At 48.2% G+C, this 18,692-nt stretch overlaps 1 protein-coding gene across 3 annotated transcripts in view; it reads right to left on the bottom strand.

The window, feature by feature from the left end:
• The window catches only part of MGMT (O-6-methylguanine-DNA methyltransferase), a 276,471-nt gene that overhangs the window by 206,292 nt on the left and 51,487 nt on the right, over positions 1-18,692 (bottom strand). For all 3 annotated transcript variants that reach the window (XM_005225875.5, XM_002698584.6, XM_024986115.2), the window contains one exon: positions 18,312-18,448. In XM_005225875.5, coding sequence (XP_005225932.1) covers positions 18,312-18,436 — 125 coding nt within the window. In that variant the 5' untranslated portion in view covers positions 18,437-18,448. The remainder of the gene's footprint in view (positions 1-18,311; positions 18,449-18,692) is intronic.

Raw genomic sequence — 18,692 nt, 5'->3', positions numbered from 1 at the left:
ACATGTATCCACTAAAGATTTTCCGCTGCTTGTTTGATATTTTGGTTTTGATCACTGCACCCAATAACAGTTCCTTAACTAAAGACAGAGGAAACAGTTTACCGTTACAGGTGAAAGCATCTCAGAAATTAAAAGATTCAAAGTCAGTGTGCAACAAAGGGCCTTGAAACTCCTGAAAAATCACAGGTTCCACGAGCTAACCAGACTGGGGGCTCCAGCGGGCCGGCAGAGCACAAAGGGGCCTCCGTCCCCTGCTGGCGGCTGCTCCCCCCACAGCATGCGGCCTGCCCCTCCTCGTCCCGCCACCCTAGGCCTGCCTGTGGCCTTCCCCACCTCCCCCGCTAACCTTCCTCCTCTTCCTCTTTGGAGAAGTCCAACCGCATCAAAGCCACGCTGACCAAATGCAGAAAGCTCCAGGGTCAACTCAGCATCCTTTCAGTCTTAAGATGGTGCGTTTCTTCAGCGTCTCTCTGCCTTACAATCTCTGTGCCCTGGGGTCCTGCTTTCATTAGGAATACCTCCCCCACGATTACATACAACTTTGCATTTCTTCAAATTTCTTCCCCACCGATCAGCAAATCTGGCCGGCTGGCTCTACAGCCCCCACACTCCCAAAGTGGAGCGGCTGCACTCCCTGCCCCGCTGCCCCGAGGCCCACCTGCCATCCAAGCCAAGGTGGCTTATTAGGACCTGCAGGGGGCTGGGCCTCCAGACAGGCCCCTCTCGGCTTGGGGCAGCCCAGCAGCCCTGGGTATCAAAGGAGGGCTGGAAGAGAGACAGAGGCAGGACAGCGGTGACGTTTCTGAGCTCAGAGCTGGCGGAGGCCATAGTGTTCACCAAGTACAGCACTGTGGTCTGGCAAACACACAGTTCTGGAGCTGGCCGGTGGCGATGGGTATAAAGCAACATCAGTATTACACTGTGGAACTGTACACTTAAAAATGGTTAAAACAGGAAATTTTACATTGAGTATATTTTAGTACAGAAGAAGGGTGCAGTTGGGTCAAAGGAGCACCGATTATGCAGGCACAGAGGGGAATCTCTCCCCTCCCGCAGCAATGACTTTGCAACCCCACTACCCCGGGGGTAACCATCCACTGAAATGATCAGCAGGCCCAGCCCTGCTTATAATCAGGACAAAATGAGGACAATTTCTAATTTATATCTGTGCTCCTCCAAATCATGTAAATAAACTGAAAGTGGATTTTTTAAAAGATTACATATATTTTAGTTCTGTCAAGGCAAATGACTTCCACAGCACCCTGGGCAGAATGAGTGGGAGTCCTTTAAAACAGACCTGTCCTACAGGTTCTGATTCTCCCTAATGCAGCACCAAAGTCATACTTTGACAAAAAAGTTTATTATCCCCAGACTGCTTAACCAGCAAAACTGTTCAAGTCTGCAAACACAGAAAACTTTCCATGCAAGCAAATTTTCTTAGACACAATTTGTCAAAAAGTAAAAGAAAAAAGAAAACTATTAACATGTCACATGCTAAAGTAACTTTAAGGGTTTTGTAATAATAGATGCAGATGGGACCCCACCTTAAGAAAATTTTATTGCTTATAGTTTAAATTCAGGAACCCCATAAATCTTAAATATGCTTTTGGCCCTCAGATATTAAGTCTAAAAATGCAATTATAAAGTTGTTTGTCAATTTCTCCTCCAGAAGGCAATTTACAGCTGACGGGATTATGTCTACGGCATATGGAACTTTAGGCAATAAAAATCTGGAGAGCTCTTGAAAACTCAGATGCAAAAAACAAGATATCACATGATTAATTGCCCCTTTAATAAGGGATCCCCGGAGCTGGCATGATAAAGCAAAGGGAAGAAGGGCTGAAGAAGCGAACAAGTTGATGAGATGGATAAACAAGTTGTGGGCAGAAGTCCGGTCCTCTAATGATCATCCGTGGGACGGGGTGTGGTGCAGAGGCAGGACACACCGAAATTACAAAACACTCCCTTCTCTCCTTCAACATACTCGCCAATGTAACACGTGAGTTCTAATAGGGAAACCAACTGGCCGCAGTTTGCCACTTTTTGAAATGAAATACTACAGCCCATTACAAGGCGGGTCCTGAGTGGGCCGTGCCCATGGGCTGCCTGCACTCAGGGGCCGGGGCTGTGCTCGGCAGGGAGGAAGTGGCCGAATCTGCCGCAGGCCGCTCCTCGCCTCCTGCCCATCTGCCACTCCCTGAGGACTCGGACTCCAGCAACCAGGACCTGACCAGAACCCCTGTCCTTCCACACCAGGTGTTCTTCCTGCTCTTGGCCTGGAACCTCCACCACCCAACTGGACCCGCCTTGAAGACAGGGAGAGACAGAGAGCCGAATGCCTTGTGAAGCTCCAGGACGACCCTCCAGACCCCACTGCCGCCCGAGGATGGGCTGTCGGATGCTGACCAACAGGGTCAGGCAAGCGCAGCTGCTCAGCTGGCGAGCACACGGGGAATGAGAGACGGCTGCAGCCGGGGAGTCCGCCCCAAGCAGGCCTCGAGGACAGCAGAGGGAGCCGCAGATGGGGAGCCTTCACCAGGCTGCACGGCATCCCCGCAGCACACTCAGTCCCTGGCCTTTGGTTCCATTACCTGGAAAATAACAGGGCTGGTCTGGACAGTGCCCAAGGTCCCTCACAATGCTCAAGGTCCAGGGATCCAGGAGGTTTCAAGAGTCAGCTGCAGAGAAGCACTCAGAATGTATTAACATCTGTTCATTGGAATCCCTGCCATTCACCTGCACGAGTCTTAGTTAACATTTGAAGTAAACGTCAGCATTTCTTCAAGTCCTTGAAAAGAAGTTCACAGCTATGTCCAAACTGATGGAAGCCAAGAGACAGACAGACAGACCCAGACAGCCTGGCAGAGGAGGCTGGGGTCTGAGCAGAGGTTGGGTCAGAGAGACAGAATCGCCTGTCCGGCTCTACCTCCTTCCCTGGACAGGCACAAGGCCACCTGTGGGCCTCGGGTTTAACGGTTCCACCCAACAACGCCACACACAGAGCATGTGGTCCAGATCCACTTCTGCCTTTTTTTTCATTGAAGTATAGTTGATGTACAATGTCATATAAGTTACAGGTGTACGATTCCCAACTTTTAAAGGTCATATTTCATCTATGGCTTAAGAACCCATCTGCCAATGCAGGAGACATGGGCTCAGGAAGATCCCCTGGAGAAGGAAATGGCAACCCACTCCAGTATTCTTGCCTGGAAAATCCCATGGACAGAGGAGCCTGGTGGGCTACAGTCCATGGAGTCACAAGAGTTGGACATGACTTAGTCACTAAGCACCAGCTCCATTTATAGTCATTATAAAGCACTGGGTCTATTCCTCGTGTTGTGAATGTGTCCTTGCAGGTTACTTTATACAGAACAGCCTGCGCCTCTTAATCCCCTGCCCCTGTTGTGCGCCTCCCCCTCCTCTCCACGGAGAGCCACTAGTTTGTCCTCTACACCTGTGAGTCTGCTTTTCTGTTATATTCAGTATTTGTCTTCCTCTGTCAGACTTACTTCACTTAGCATAATGCCCTCCAGGTCTACCCATGGTGCTGTGAATGACAAAATTTCGTTCTTTTTTATGGCTGAGTAATATTCGTGTGTGTGTGTGTGTGTGTGTGTGTGTGTGTACACGCATATATACATTTTCTTTGTCCATTTATCTGCTGATGGAAATCTACATTGCTTCCATATCTTGACAACTGTAAATAATGCTGCTATGAATACTAGGGTGCATGTACTTTTTTGAATTAGTGTTTTCCTTTTTTTCAGATATATACCTAGGAATGAAAATGTTAGGTCATATGGTAGTTCTGTTTTTATTTTTTTGAGAAACCTCCATACTGTTTTCGACAGTGGTTACACCAATTTACATTCCCACAGACAATATAGGAGGGTTCCCTTTTCTCCGCGCTCTCATCAAAATGTGTTTTTTGTGCTCTTTTTGAGGACAGCCGTTCCAACGGGCATGAGGTAGTATCTCACTGTGGTTTCGATTTGCATTTCCCTAATGATTCGTGATGTCCAGCATCTTTTTCCTGTGCCTAATGGCCATATGCATTTCTTTGGAAAAATGTCTATTCAGTTCTTCCTGTGCATTTTTAAGGAAACCATCAACAAAACAAAAAGACAATGTACTGGACAGGAGAAAATATTTGCAAATGGTATGATTGATAAGGGGTTAATAGCCAATATATATAAACATACAATTCAACATTCAAAAGCCAAACAATCCAATTAAAAAACAGACCTGGCCTCCTGACACTCATTGTACTTGTGTCCACGTCGGGTCCCAGCTCCCCCACCACCTCCCGAAGGCCAGAAGAGGGGCGAGCGCCTCTCTCCCCTCTGTCTAGCCCCACCAACCAGCCCCCAGTGCTCCAGATGGTCCCACAGACACCTGGGAGTTGCACGTGGGCTCAGACAGCACCTAAGACCAGCAGGCAGCAGAGGGCTTTCAGCACCACTGGTGGTGACAAGGGCGTTAGTCTCAAAATATTATCATCAATAAAAGTTTTGTTTACCTAGAAAAGATGTAAACACACCAGAAACTCTAAGGCAAATAAGTGGCCCAGTTCTTTTTAATAAAAGCACTGCTCAGTTATACAATAACTCTTCCTAACAGTCTTGAACTGGATAAAATAAAGCTCAGAAACCTAAGTGTTTTTCCAGATGAATTTTAGAAAGGAAAAACCACTATGGGGGGAAGTTACTTCTGGAGGAGCTTCAATAACTGAGAACAATTTTTTTATTCCTACATTTAAAAGTACGTATTTTTGGTGGAAACATTAAAGAAAAAATGTCTAGAATATATATATTTATATATGCATGTGTGCATACGTAACACTCACGTACAAATACTAGACCAAAAAACATCTATTTGAGAAATGAATGACAACAACAGAGAGCCATCATCTCCCTACTGCAATGGGCTAAGGTGTACATTTGCCAACTGCAACGGGTTCGTTCTTAGAAATGCTTCTCCTCCTAACTGCATCCTTCTGCAACTGTTTATATTCCATTTTTAGCTGGTCTAAACAGCCTGGCAGAAACCTGCGGTTGGGATGTGCAGAATTTGCACATGGAAACTCTTTGCCTAGTGACCCTGCCCCGACATTCAGCTGCAGGGGGACGGCTCCCAGCAACACAGCTTCTTCAGGATGAGAGGAAACGTCTTCCCCAAGCCGTGTGCTCAGCCCAGGAGCCCCCAGCCCAGCCTGACCTGTGTGAAACCATGTAGAGAAACAGAAGAATGCTTGCTGCCCCAGCTGAGGGTTCCCACGGCGACTCCCTCAGGAGCGATGGACACACCCACTGTCCCGTGAAGGAGCCGCAGAGCAAGGGCACTTTCACCTCTGTCGGCCATTGAGGATGGAGAGGCGGGCCTTCTGGAGAAAGGCACACGAGCAGCAGCTTTACAAGCACCATCACAGCAAGAAGGCTCTAATTCTCCCAACACACAACGCATGTGAGCATTCTGCCAATGGATGCCAAAAGTTAGAGTACATGCCGGTCCAGGAGGACCAACGTTCTTCCATGGAACCCCTCAGAATCTGCAGGTGTCCTGAATATAGTCTGCAAGCCAAGGTTTGGGTGTATATGCATATGTGTAGATCGCATGGAGGGTGTCAGGGAAATGCTTCTAAATAGACACATTGGGGCTCTCAGTTCAGTTCAGTTCAGTCACTCAGTCGTGTCTGACTCTCTGCAACCCCATGAATCACAGCACGCCAGGCCTCCCTGTCCATCACCAACTCCCGGAGTTCACTCAGACTCACGTCCATCGAGTCAGTGATGCCATCCAGCCATCTCATCCTCTGTTGTCCCCTTCTCCTCCTGCCCCCAATCCCTCTCAGCATCAGAGTCTTTTCCAATGAGTCAACTCTTCGCATGAGGTGGCCAAAGTACTGGAGTTTCAGCTTTAGCATCAGTCCTTCCAAAGAAATCCCAGGGCTGATTTCCTTCAGAATGGACTGGTTGGATCTCCTTGCAGTCCAAGGGACTCTCAAGAGTCTTCTCCAACACCACAGTTCAAAAGCATCAATTCTTTGGCACTCAGCCTTCTTCACAGTCCAACTCTCACATCCATACATGACCACAGGAAAAACCATAGCCTTGACTAGACGGACCTTAGTTGGCAAAGTAAGGTCTCTGCTTTTGAATATGCTGTCTAGGTTGGTCATAACTTTTCTTCCAAGGAGTAAGTGTCTTTTAATTTCATGGCTGCAGTAACCAACTGCAGTGATTTTGGAGCCCAAAAAAAAAAAAGTCTGACACTGTTTCCATTGTTTCCCCATCTATTTCCCATGAAGTGATGGGACCTGATGCCATGATCTTCGTTTTCTGAATGTTGAACTTTAAGCCAACTTTTTCACTCTGCTATTTCACTTTCAAGAGGCTTTTTAGCTCCTCTTCACTTTCTGCCATAAATATGGTATCATCTGCATATCTGAGGTTATTGATATTTCTCCCAGCAATCTTGATTCCAGCTTGTGCTTCTTCCAGCCCAGCGTTTCTCATGAAGTACTCTGCATAGAAGTTAAATAAGCAGGGTGACAATAGACAGCCTTGACGTACTCCTTTTCCTATTTGGAACCAGTCTGTTGTTCCATATCCAGTTCTAACTGTTGCTTCCTGACCTGCATGCAGATTTCTCAAGTGGCAGACCAGGTGGTCTGGTATTCCCATCTCTTTCAGAATTTTCCACAGTTTATTGTGATCCACACAGTCAAAGGCTTTGGCATAGTCAATAAAGCAGAAATAGATGTTTTTCTGGAACTCTCTTGCTTTTTTGATGATCCAGCGGATGTTGGCAATTTGATCTCTGGTTCCTCTGCCTTTTCTAAAACCAACTTGAACATCTGGAAGTTCACGGTTCACGTATTTCTGAAGCCTGGCTTGGAGAATTTTGAGCATTACTTTACTAGCGGAGACACACTAGTAAAATGAAACCAAGAAAGACCTGTAATAAGTGGGTGACAGCTCCGGAAGCAAGCAGCACGGAGGAGGTAAAGCCAAGACACAGACGCTGGGCAGAGAGCAGGCTGAGCGCTTCTCCCCACTGCCTGGAGCTGCAGCGGTGAGGCAGCTCAGCCCAAAGGGACACTGCAGAGAAGAGCGGCACTCAGACGCCAAGAACCGCGCAACGCTCTCTGGCTCCTGTCCCCCAACCCGACACGAAGCTCCGTGCGCTGAGAGAGGGTGGCAGACACTGGGCGTGCACTTGCTGGCACTGTGGGTCTAGGTCCCTGCTGGGCCCCTTGCACAGCACTTCCACGCTATGGGGGACCCATCTCAACTTTGGATTGAGCCATTTCCACTGCAGACACCTGGTGAACCACCACCACTGCCCTGAATTCCACCAGTAAAGCTGAAACTAGCTGGCTGGGAAGTGCTGGTTTCCGAGATCAGAGACTGGAAGAAACTGGAAGTCAGTATTAGACCCCCGCGAGCCTGACACCAAGGGAGCAGAGGCCCACAGCAATTTCAACACGACCGCCAAATGGCCTGTCCCCCACCTCCCCCAGCTCCCTCCTCCTCAATCCTCCCACGTCTTCCCTCTCCTTCAGTTTTCTCTGGTGCTGCTTCTTGACCAGCTCCCTACTCAACTGTCCCTCCAGACGCGCCTCTCCTCCTTGTGGCGTCCCCACAGCCTACCCCGACAGCCGGCACCATCACCCGGTCATGACAAGCTGGAGCCTGGGCCCTTGTACACGCCTCCCCCGCCAGGTCCCTGTGGCCCTCGGACACCGGCCCCGCTGGCCAACCACAGACAACGTCGCAGTCTGGCTCTACCGTCAAGGCACTGGGCTCAGGCCCGCACCCCGGCCCCTGACCACTGCAGCGACCTCCACGTCTGTGCACACACACCCCCCCATGGAAGGACGGAACACAGCTGACCGCCCACCAGGCCTGTCCTGTGCTGGGCGAGGGCTCCGTGTAGGTGGAGCCGTCTCGTTCATTACTGCACTGTGCCCAATGTGTGTCCCCCGGCACGAGGCCTGTCACACAGCAGGCACTCATGTGCTGTGAGTGAACAAACAAGTGACTCTAACTTAATCCTAAATTTATTCAACGTTTTCATTACAGCAAGACCCACTTCTGTCGCTTGATACAGCAACTGGAAATAAAAATTCTAGATGAATCTGACACCAGACAATGCTTCACTTCGACTCAAAAATTAAACTCATTTAACCTTTAACTCAATTTAAATTCTAAACTGATCAGCATTCAAGAATGATCCTGTACGTTAGTATCAAGGAGCTGACCTAATTACTGACGCAATTTAAAGAAAATAAATTTAACAAACCAAGTGTATTTTGAGAGTTTACAGCTTAAACCACAGTAACATTTTGAAAACAAAAGCTGAATATTATTCACTAATCGCAGATGGTTTAAATACCAGAAAATATTACATATACATGAACGACAAAAAACTTCTGGAAATAAAATCCAAAGGCAAAACATCAGAAGTACAGTCAGCGGTCTCAGACCCCACACAGCTCTATGTTCACAAAGCGGAGTGGGGGTGCCGTGAGGCACAGAGCAGAGAGTCTGAAGGAGTGGCTCTGAGCTCTAGCCACCAAGCCCGTGTGTGGCATCATCAGCTCTGTCCCCCATGAAACGGGCACAGCGCCACCAGACGAGCTTGAAACACCAGCATGTAAGCATGAACATCCTGTATGTCCGTGGTGCACACATCACATGTTAGGAAGGCAAATACGTGAAAGACGCACCACCATATCTGTTTTATTCTGAATGAGACATGAACTGGTGAACGTTCTACTTCAAAGACATTCACATCCAGGCAGGGAAGCCCAAGAATACTGGAGTGGGTAGCCTATCCCTTCTCCAGGGGATCTTCCCAACCCAGGAATCAAAGCGGGGTCTCCTGCATTGCAGGCGGATTCTTTACCAGCTGAGCCCCCAGGGAAGCCCCCACATCCAGGCACCCAGCACAAAAGTGACCCCAATTCTCACTGTTAAACCATGACCAGGCCTGTCTCCAGGCCCTGCTCCACCGCTCATGTCAAGCAGCAGCACCAGGGAAGGAAAGGTCAGCTCTGTCATGGAGTCAGTGCCGAGAACCAGAGTAAGTAGAGAGATCACCTCTTCCCCCTGCAGCCTTCCCCCAGGACTCCGGGAGCAGCCCCCTCACCCCCACACTCCTCTGCTGACAAAGGGCCCTTGTGCGGGGCCGGGAGCTGCCCAGGGGCTGCACGCGGCAGCCGGCACTCAGCTCCATGTGTGAGGCCCGGCCCATCCGAGTGGAGCCCTGACACCTGACTCCTGGCAAGCCAACCCCTCTGGAAAAGGGCTCTAGAAGAAAATGGAAATGACCTCCGAGGTGTTACAACACAGTTATAAACTCCACTGCTTCTCTCGGAGTTTAACCGCCTTTCTCTCACAATCTGAACAAGCCTTTTAACCAACTTTCCCAACCACAGCTAATTAGAGTATGGAACAGGGTGCGGACTGCCAACAGGCTGGCCAGAGGGGACTGGCCAGAGGGGGCTGGCCAGCAGGCACAGTGACAGGGGCGGCTCCAAGGCAGATGAGCCAGGAGGCGGCGGGAGGCCTGCAGCATCCAGGCCCAACCACCACATGGCAGGGACGCCTCCCAGGGGCCACAGGGGCACTGCTGACTTGGCCAATTCCACCAGGACAGGCCCTTCGAGACGACAGGTCCCGAGGGGGACCCCACGAGAGCACACGGTCTAGGCCCTGTGAGCCTCAGGATGAGGCCCACATATCAGACACCCTGTCCTTAAGGTCAGAGTTGCTGCTTGGAGAAAATGTGGAAGAGCCCCCTGGCTTTTCTGGAAACTTTTTATCTTGTATTGGGGTATAAATGATTAACATGTGATAAGTTTCAGGTGAACAGCAAAAGGACTCAGTCATACATACACACGTGTCCACTCCCCCTAAACGCCTCCCACCCAGGCTGCAGGTAACCCTGAGCAGGTCCATGTGCTGCACAGTGGCTCCTTGTAGGTCATTCACTTTAAATATGGCTTCCCTGGCGGCTCAGTGGTAAAGAATCTGCATGCCAATGCACGCGAGCGGGTTTGATCCCTGGTTCGAGAAGAGCCCCCTGGAGAAGGGAATGGCTACCTGTTCCAGTAGTCTTGTCTGGAGAATCCCATGGACAGAGGAGCCCGGCGGGCTACAGTCCACGGGGCTGCAAAGAGTCGGACGCGACTTAGAAACTAAACAACAGGCGACTCTGAGATCCTTCTCTAAGTCTATGAGTCCCTTTCCATTTTCTAAGTTCACTTGCATCATTTCTTTTTAGGTTCGACATAACGCCATTTGCGGCGACACAGGTGGACCCAGAAACTGTCATACCGAGTGAAGAAAGTCAGAGGAGGAGAAGTACTGTACAACACCCTAGTACGGGAGAGCCCAAGGCTTTTAGCCAGGTCACGACTGCCCTCCTGGCGAGGGTAAACCCAGTGCGGTCTGACTCACGAGTCCTGCACCCAGTGAGGGTGCTGCCAGGAACGTCCTCCAGGGAGCACACACCGCTCAGCCTGCGTCTCCTCCTCAAGGGTAAGGCCTCACAGCGGTCGAGGCTTCTCGCAGCTGTGTCGCGGCCACAGGAGACCTGCTTCTTTGGGAAAACTGCAGTGCCAGCCTTTCAAAAGCAGGCATATGGACAGAGGGGAGGTTCAACATCTAGAGGATTTCAGGACTTTTCCCACGCCACAGAGGAAAGCACCCAGTCCCTCTGCTTGAAATCAGCCAACATACCTCCTTTACTCTTAAGTGCTCCCATACTTCAAATGTTGGAAACTTGTTTAAAAAAAAACCTCATTCTGACAGTTTGGAGTTCATATTTAGAACTCATATATTTGTAGCTGTTACTCAACTGTTCATTTCTTCCTTCTAAGAGGACCCTGGCAAACTGAAAGTTAAATGAACCCACCCACGGACACAGGCGTGGAAGTCTTGTCGTTTCTGTCACCCTGAAATGCAGCAGTAAGACCGACAAATAAAACTCTCGCCTTGCTCTTTTCTCTTACGTGGATCTGGAAAGTTCTAAGTCTCAGTGACATTTGCTTAAAAATGCCCAGTCACCCTGCTCCCACCTTTCGCCCTGCCCAGGCAACAGACAGCCTGTGCAACAGGCTAAAAACTTAGGGGAAAGGGGAAAAGAAAGAGAAGAGGGTGAAAGCCAGTGAAGCCATGCGAAGCCTGTTTGTTCTTTTCCGGGTCAGAAACCGCACAGTAACGTGCGCATCACTCCTTTCTGTGGTCATGTGGCACCAGCCTGTGGTGCGGGGGCCTGTACCCACCTTCTCTGCGGTACAAGCTGCAGAGCCAACCCAGGAGGAGCCCCCCAGGGGCCCCGCGCAGAGGGCCGGTCACCCACCATGCGGCCCTGCAGTCACCCGAAGGCACACTGTGCGCTCGCTCACCTGTGCCTCACAAAGCAGCCCCGAGACGCTGCCGCACAGCCACCCCGGACGGCCCGTCTGGGGACAGGGACCCCTCCCGAGACACGCCCCGAGAGCTCCACCTCCGCTCCCCCTCGCCGCGTCAGCCATCCGCCTGAAGATGCCAGCGTCTCGCTTGTACAGGACCCTGGGAGTGAAGTGCCTGCACGATCTGACCTGGGCTACTGACGACCTAAGTCAGGAGAGGGATTCCCCACACGCTCCTGGTAACTGAGCCCTGAGCCAGAAACCGCGCAGAGGGAGGCCCCTCGACACCGCCAGGCCGCAGGCTCACCAGGGCATCCAAGCACTTGGTCTAAAAACAGACTATTTGTGTGAAGCCACAGAGCCTGGCAAGTTCTCCTCTCAGAGACATGCTTATTTGACTCCAGAGACCTCCTTAAGGAGCATTCTGTAAAATAAAATAATTATATTTTTCAGCACACACAACACAAATCATTATTTCGAGCTACTGGAGAAAAGCCGTGAGACACCTAAACTGGCTGCAGGAAACTTCCTGCGGCGCCCGTTCCAGTACCCCTTCCCGGGAGCACTTCTTCAGGTGTTTATCCTTAAGAATACCCTTCTCTTCCTGAAAGACCAATTACAATAAAGCAAGTGCTACGTCTGTATTAAAATTACCCAATCTGTTGGGAAGAATTAGCTCAGCAGCATCCAGGGAAGGTTTTCATGCCGTGCAGACTCTCAGGATCTATCCTGACCTGGAACCAGCAGACCAAAGGGCACCGAGGTCCCACTCAGCATGCAGCAGCCCCAGGCTGAGCAGGGTCGACAACCCCAGACAGACCCCCGACAGCCTCACGTTCTCTTGATGGTCCCCTTAAATATTTAAAGATAAACAGAAAAGCAGTAAATGCATACGGAAACCAGCAGTCACTGTCCGTTCAAACCAATGGACTCAATCAGACGTTGAGTCCAACTTCCCTTCATGAAGGCCTCAGAGGCATCTTCCTTCCTTCAGGGGAGTGAGGGCGTTAGCACCTTCCAAGGTGAAAGCCTGGCAGTGTGCCCGAAGGTCAACCTCCTCCTAGGAGGAACACAGAGGCCCTGCCATGACACTCTCTCAGGCCCCAGGGGGTTCTGGTGCATCCCCTTCGGCTGGCTGGCCACCCAAGTCCTCAGAGGAGATAACGCCTAACCTCCATGCTCCTCCCAATCCTCAACACCAGAGGTGGCGAGGCCGGACACCAGGAGGCAGGAATGACAACATCATCCCGAACTATATATTCTTATCAAGCAGAAAACAGCCTGCATGTGCTTTTAAATTTTTCAACACACAGAAAGCTTTACAATGGTTTACTCTGGCTGGCCTATAACTTTTTCACTTGCATTTGCTATTTTTCTAAAAAGCTTTATATAGAACAAATTAAAAAATGAAAAATAAAGATAACTCTTTGACAGACATGAAAGTACATCCACTTAGTTCTCTCTAGCCGCCCAGATCCAAAAGTCCTATTTCCATAACATTAAGTATAATCCAGGGTGGTACAGTCCATTTTCAAGTAATCAAATACTATGATCAACTTTATGGAAAATCAAATAAGCCCAAAATAACCTTAGAAATACAAATATATCCTCCTACCCTTATTTAGATTTTAGACATTGTGGCGAATAACAATGAGTCCAAAGCTTTGCTGCCACAGAAGACAGTGTGGGGGGATCAGTCAAGCTCTTGCAAAAAGCCTGAACGAGACAGTTGTTAATGGAAACGACACTGGCAGCAAGCTACAAGAGTGGGACTATTACACCACTTTCCAAACTGCTATTCCTCACTCCCACTTTTAGGAAAGGTGAGTAATGGATCTTATGCAAAAATGAAATCAATGACCACTGTATGAAGCCATATGTACAAGTAAACAGACTAACACAGGAAGCAGGAATCCTACTTTGTACAGAAGGGTGGAAGGAATTCCACTACAGACAGATGCCGGGGGCCAACTTCTAACTGACCTACTGAAGAACGCAGCAAGGCCTCAGAGGAAACCGATGCTGGACTCACAAGCACTCAGGAGGGTGAGGACAGGGACCACCATCCTGAGGACGCTCTGCTCAACAGCCCCTTGGCCACCCCCACCACAGCAGCTGGAGGACACAGCCCTGGAGGGTGCAAATGGCTCTACCTACAAAAAGCCAAGTGGTGGGAAAGCCCCCTAGAGGTGGGCAAGGGCAGCACCCCCTTCTCTCAAACAGCAGGTCTTACCAGAAGCCTTCCTTCCAGACCCAGAGGGCAGCAAACTTGAGGAAAAAGCTCCACGACATGACTCTTCTGGAAGCAGAGGAGGGGCCACTTCCAAATTCACTTCATGTAGACAGAAAAACCCAAATGCCCAAACCTCACAAAGACATCACCAGAAAAAGTTATATACAACACCCCTCACGAACTTAAAATACACAAATCCTAAACGGCACATTTATCTTTCAATTCTTCATTTTTGGCTGTGCTGGCTTTCTGTTGCCACGCGCGCGCTCTCCTCTAGACGGGCACGTGGCTTCTCTCTGTGGCGGCCTCTCTCGTCGAGGCCGCAGGCTCCAGGCGCGTGGCCTTCAGTAGTTGCGGCCCACGGGCTTAGCTGCTGCACAGCATATGGGACCTTCCTGGACCAGGGAACCGGTCTCCCCTGAGCTGACCCACAGATTCTTAACCACTGGACCACCAGGGAAGTCCCAAAGTAGCATTTTTAAACCAGCAATATGTAAGGGAAAAAAAAGATTATACCATGAATTAAATGACGTGGTACAGAGTTTCAAGGTTGATATAGGCTCCTAAAATTAACTTATTGTACAGTTAAAGAACAAAGGAGAAAAACATGATTATGTTGACAAATCGACAAAAACTCTTTAACAAAATTCAACAGATTGAAGAAGCACTTTCAGAGTGAGAGGGGTCACCTACTAAAGCCAACAAGGGCAGCAGTCACCTGCTGTTCCCCCACGACCGGGAACACGTACAGAGGTCCACTGTGATGATGTTTATTCACTGTCAGACTGGAGGTTCTAGTCAGTGCAACAGAAGTAACAGAAGGCAAAAAGACCAGAAAGGAAGAAGCAAAGCGCCTTTACTCACAGACACCATGATTTTCTACAGAGAAAACCCTACGGAAACTGCAAAAGAATTCCTGGAACTAAGAAGTGAATTTAGTGTTATGTACCAGCAGCAGTAGTTCACTGCTGCTGCTAAGTCGCTTCAGTCGTGTCCGACTCTGTGCAACCCCACAGACGGCAGCCCACCAGGCCCCCCGTCCCTGGGATTCTCCAGGCAAGAACACTGGAGTGGGTTGCCATTGCCTTCTCCAATGCAGGAAGGGAAAAGTGAAAGGGAGGTCGCTGAGTCTTCTCCGACTCTTAGCAACCCCATGGACTGTGGCCTACCAGGCTCCTCCATCCACGGGATTTTCCAGGCAAGAGCACTGGAGTGGGGCAGCAGTAGTTTAAAAGTAAAAAAAAAAAAAAAAGAAAGAAATTAAGCAGATTTAGAGTATCGTCAAAAAACAAAGTATTTAGAAATAAGTTTTACAAAATACACACAGATCTTCAAGCTGGAAACTACCAAACATTACTGAGAAAAATTAAATAGAATCTAAACAAACGCAGAGATAAACCACAATCATGAACTGGAAACTTCAATTTAAGATGTCAACCCTCCCAAAATTGATACATAGATTCAATGAACTCCAATCAAAATCCCAGTAGGCATTTTTGGAGAAACTGACACCTTGATTCTAAAAGTCATATGGGAAATTGAAACCTAGAAACCAAGACAATCTTTCAGGAAAAAAAAGGTGGGGGGCTGGAAGACTCAAAGACTTATTACAAAGCTACATCAAGTCAGTGTAGCACTGGCACAGAATGGATGAAAAGATCAGCTAAACAAAACACTGTCCAGACACATATAACCCACACATGTATGGTCACGTGACTGTTTTTCAACAAAAGCACCGAGGCAATTCCCTGGAGAAAGGAATTGGTTCCCCACTCCCTTCCCTCAGCAAATGATGCTGCAACAACTAAGTAACTTGGAAAAAATTGAGAACCTCACAAGTTAATTTGAGATGATGGAATACCTATCTAAACAGGAAAAGCTAAAATTATGTTTTTCAAATAATTGAGAATGTGAAATCAGAGCAGGCAAATATTTCTTAGGGACACAAAATACGCTGAACAGAAAGGAAAAAATAGTTGGTCTTCCTCAAAATTAAAAACTATTCACTAAAGACATTAGTAGAAAAATAAAAACATGTCCCCAAATGTGAGAAAATGATCAGTACAAATATCTGATCACCAAATTGTAAACAGAACCACAAATTGAAAATACCAATTAAAAACACACAAGAGACCTGCCTCACAATGAATACTTACTGAGAACAGTGTTCAAAGATCAGTCAGCAGGAAAGGGCAGGTCACCACAGAGAGCGCGCAGACTTCATACCCACCAGGATGACTAAACCTCTAAAAACCACCATCACCAAGCACGAGAGCACAACACAAACTCTCCAACATCCCTGGTAAAAACGCAAAAATGGTGAACGGGGGAAAGTGCTGGCAATTTCTTAGGAGGTTACACATCCATTTGCCATGCAATCCAACCGTGCAATTCACACCTAGGAATTCACTCAAGAGAAATGAAAACATCTTTCCATAAAGAGGCTTGAACAAGAATTCTCTTAGCAGTTTTATTAATGGTGGCCCCAAACTGGACAATTAAGGTGTCCAGCAACATGAGAATGAACAAGCCCTGGTACAGTCACATAACAAACTGCTACTTCTTAAAGCATGAACTACTTTGTGATGCACAGAACAACGTGGGTGAACTCTGACAACATCACTGAATCAAATAAAAAAACAGTGTATGTTGTATGGCTCCATGTGTGTAAATTTCAAGAACTGGCAAAACTAACCCAGCATGACAGAAATCAGAACACTGGATGCCAGGGGGAGGGGCTGACTGAAAGGGGGCATGAGGGAACTTCCTGGAGTGTTTTCTATCTTGCTTTGGGTTGGTGGTTGCATCGCTCTACATATCTGCAAAAACTCACTGAACTTTATGACTTAAAAATCTATGGATTTTACAATATTATGCAATTTTTGCCTTGGTTTTGTAAATGAAATTATTAATTCTGAGTATTCACAGAGATAATTTTTATGCTATTCTAATTCTGAACTCCCCTTCCCTCGAAATTAACCACATGTAACAGATCCCTGGTTTGCCCCCCCAGTACACACACCAATCGCCTCCATGCAGAAGCCTTAACTTCAGCCAGCACCCAGCCACCTCCATACTCCAGCCTGGTGTGGCCAGTGAGGTAAGACAGGAGCCAGGGCTGCTCTGAAACGGGAGGGCCTCCTCTCCTCTCCAAGCTCTGCTCGGGAGTGGGCTGTGGCACTTCGCACCCAGAGCCCAGCCTGCAGATGCCGAGGGGAAAGCTGGGGGCCGGACTCCAGGGACCATCCCCCAGCAGACTCAGCTTACTGCCCACCCGCCCGTGCTTCTCCCCCAGAGAAATGGGCCGCGTCTCGCGAAGCCCTTGGTGGAGGAGCTTGCTTTCTGCAACACAGCCTGATCCTTACTCGACGCAGAAGCACAGAGGGCAGAAGCAAGGCTGAGCCGCGTCCTCCCTTCGCGCTCGCACTTGGGAACTGGCACCCGGGGCCCTTTAAGAGGCGCTTTACTCCTACCTTTTCTTCCCCAAATTCACTGTGTCTTTAAAAAAAAAGAAAAAAAAATTCAACACACAATTTCTGTGATTTACTGTGCAACAAACATGCTAAAGGACAAAATGACATTTTCTCTACTAAGTATTTGGTGCCTGTGATTTTCTGAGCACTACAGCCAGATGGTTCTCATAGAAATAGAGAAGACTGTATTCATATAGTTCAAAGGTTTGCTTATTTTTTGGTCTTAAAAAAGACTATTGATTGTAACATGCAGCTCTACAGGAAAAATCTCGACAGAGGCGGCGAAAACTGATATTTATTACTGCACTTGTGCTCATTACGGCCGTCTCTGACAGGGGTCCATTAAATCAATTTTTATGTTTCTTATGTATTTTCTTTATCTAACGTTCCTGGCATTGTGTTTATTAGCCAGTTAAGACAAACACAGAGCAGAGGAGTGGGTGGTTTTTCCCTCTTCTGTCAGAAATAACAAGAACTGCAATTTTAATACAACTGCTATTCACAATCAATGAATGAAGGAAATGGAATGTTACATTTCACAAGAAAACATTAAAAAGTGCTTTAACTTTATGTTTTTACAATTAGAGAAAATACCAGAAAGCATTCAAAAAAAGGGAGAAGGGAGTTCCATTAGAAACGGCAACATGCTAAACTTCCTCTGAAAAGGGGATTTTCCACCCTTCCCCTCAGCCACACACACACGCCAACGTCAGACACCATTTCCAAGAGCCCCAGTGGGGCTCCTGATTAAGCGAGTCCAGGACTCTGGAATAAAACTCACCTGGCAAGCTGATGAACAGTGAAGGCTGGTCCCAATTTAAAAATCAAGACTAGGCAAGCAGCTCCCTGTCACCAAATTTCCAGAGGGATCCCCCCAGCCTATTTAAGAATCAAAGTGTTCAATGCTCACGGCACCTCTGTGTATGTACACATTAGTATGTCTTGGGGCTCCTAACTCCAGGTTATGCTGCTGTGGTTGATCAGAGGTGGAAGGGGCCTGCGCAACAAGCACAGGTGCTGAAAATAACACTCACGGCCCTACCATTTCTAGCGAGATGCTAATTTCTGTGATTTGTAGCGTGGGGCTCGTGTTACCCTGTGGTCAGGGGCGAGCAAGCAATACCCATATGCTCTCTGTTGCTCTAAACACAGGCCGTGGGTGTCACACAGGACGTTCACTCACCCAGTGTCTGGGGTCTTCCCGCCATGCAGCTTTATCCCATGCAGACCCCGCTCACAACCAGAGATCTCCAACTTCCCCAGAGGGCTGTCCACCACTTTGTATTTCATTTCACAGGTCTCATCCATTCTCCCAAGTACCTAGAGAGAACAATTACTACAGTTAAGCCTATGTGAAAGAGTTTGGTCACTTCTAAAGCATAACAGAAGCCCCAGCTATATAAGACATGAAACACTTCCGAAGCTTTCTTTCCCATTTTTTGAATTTAATCATAATGTGTCATTTTTATAACACAGTTACTTTGGAGACAGAAAATTACCGTAATTGCACAGAACAGCAATGCATTCTCCTTTCGTTTCCTTAAATTACTATCTCCCTTTCTTC

The sequence above is a fragment of the Bos taurus genome, chromosome 26 (genome assembly GCF_002263795.3).
Source record: "Bos taurus isolate L1 Dominette 01449 registration number 42190680 breed Hereford chromosome 26, ARS-UCD2.0, whole genome shotgun sequence".
Classification (NCBI taxonomy): Eukaryota; Metazoa; Chordata; class Mammalia; order Artiodactyla; family Bovidae; genus Bos; species Bos taurus.
Note: the sequence above shows the minus strand (reverse complement) of the source record. Positions and strands in the feature narration are given on the sequence as shown.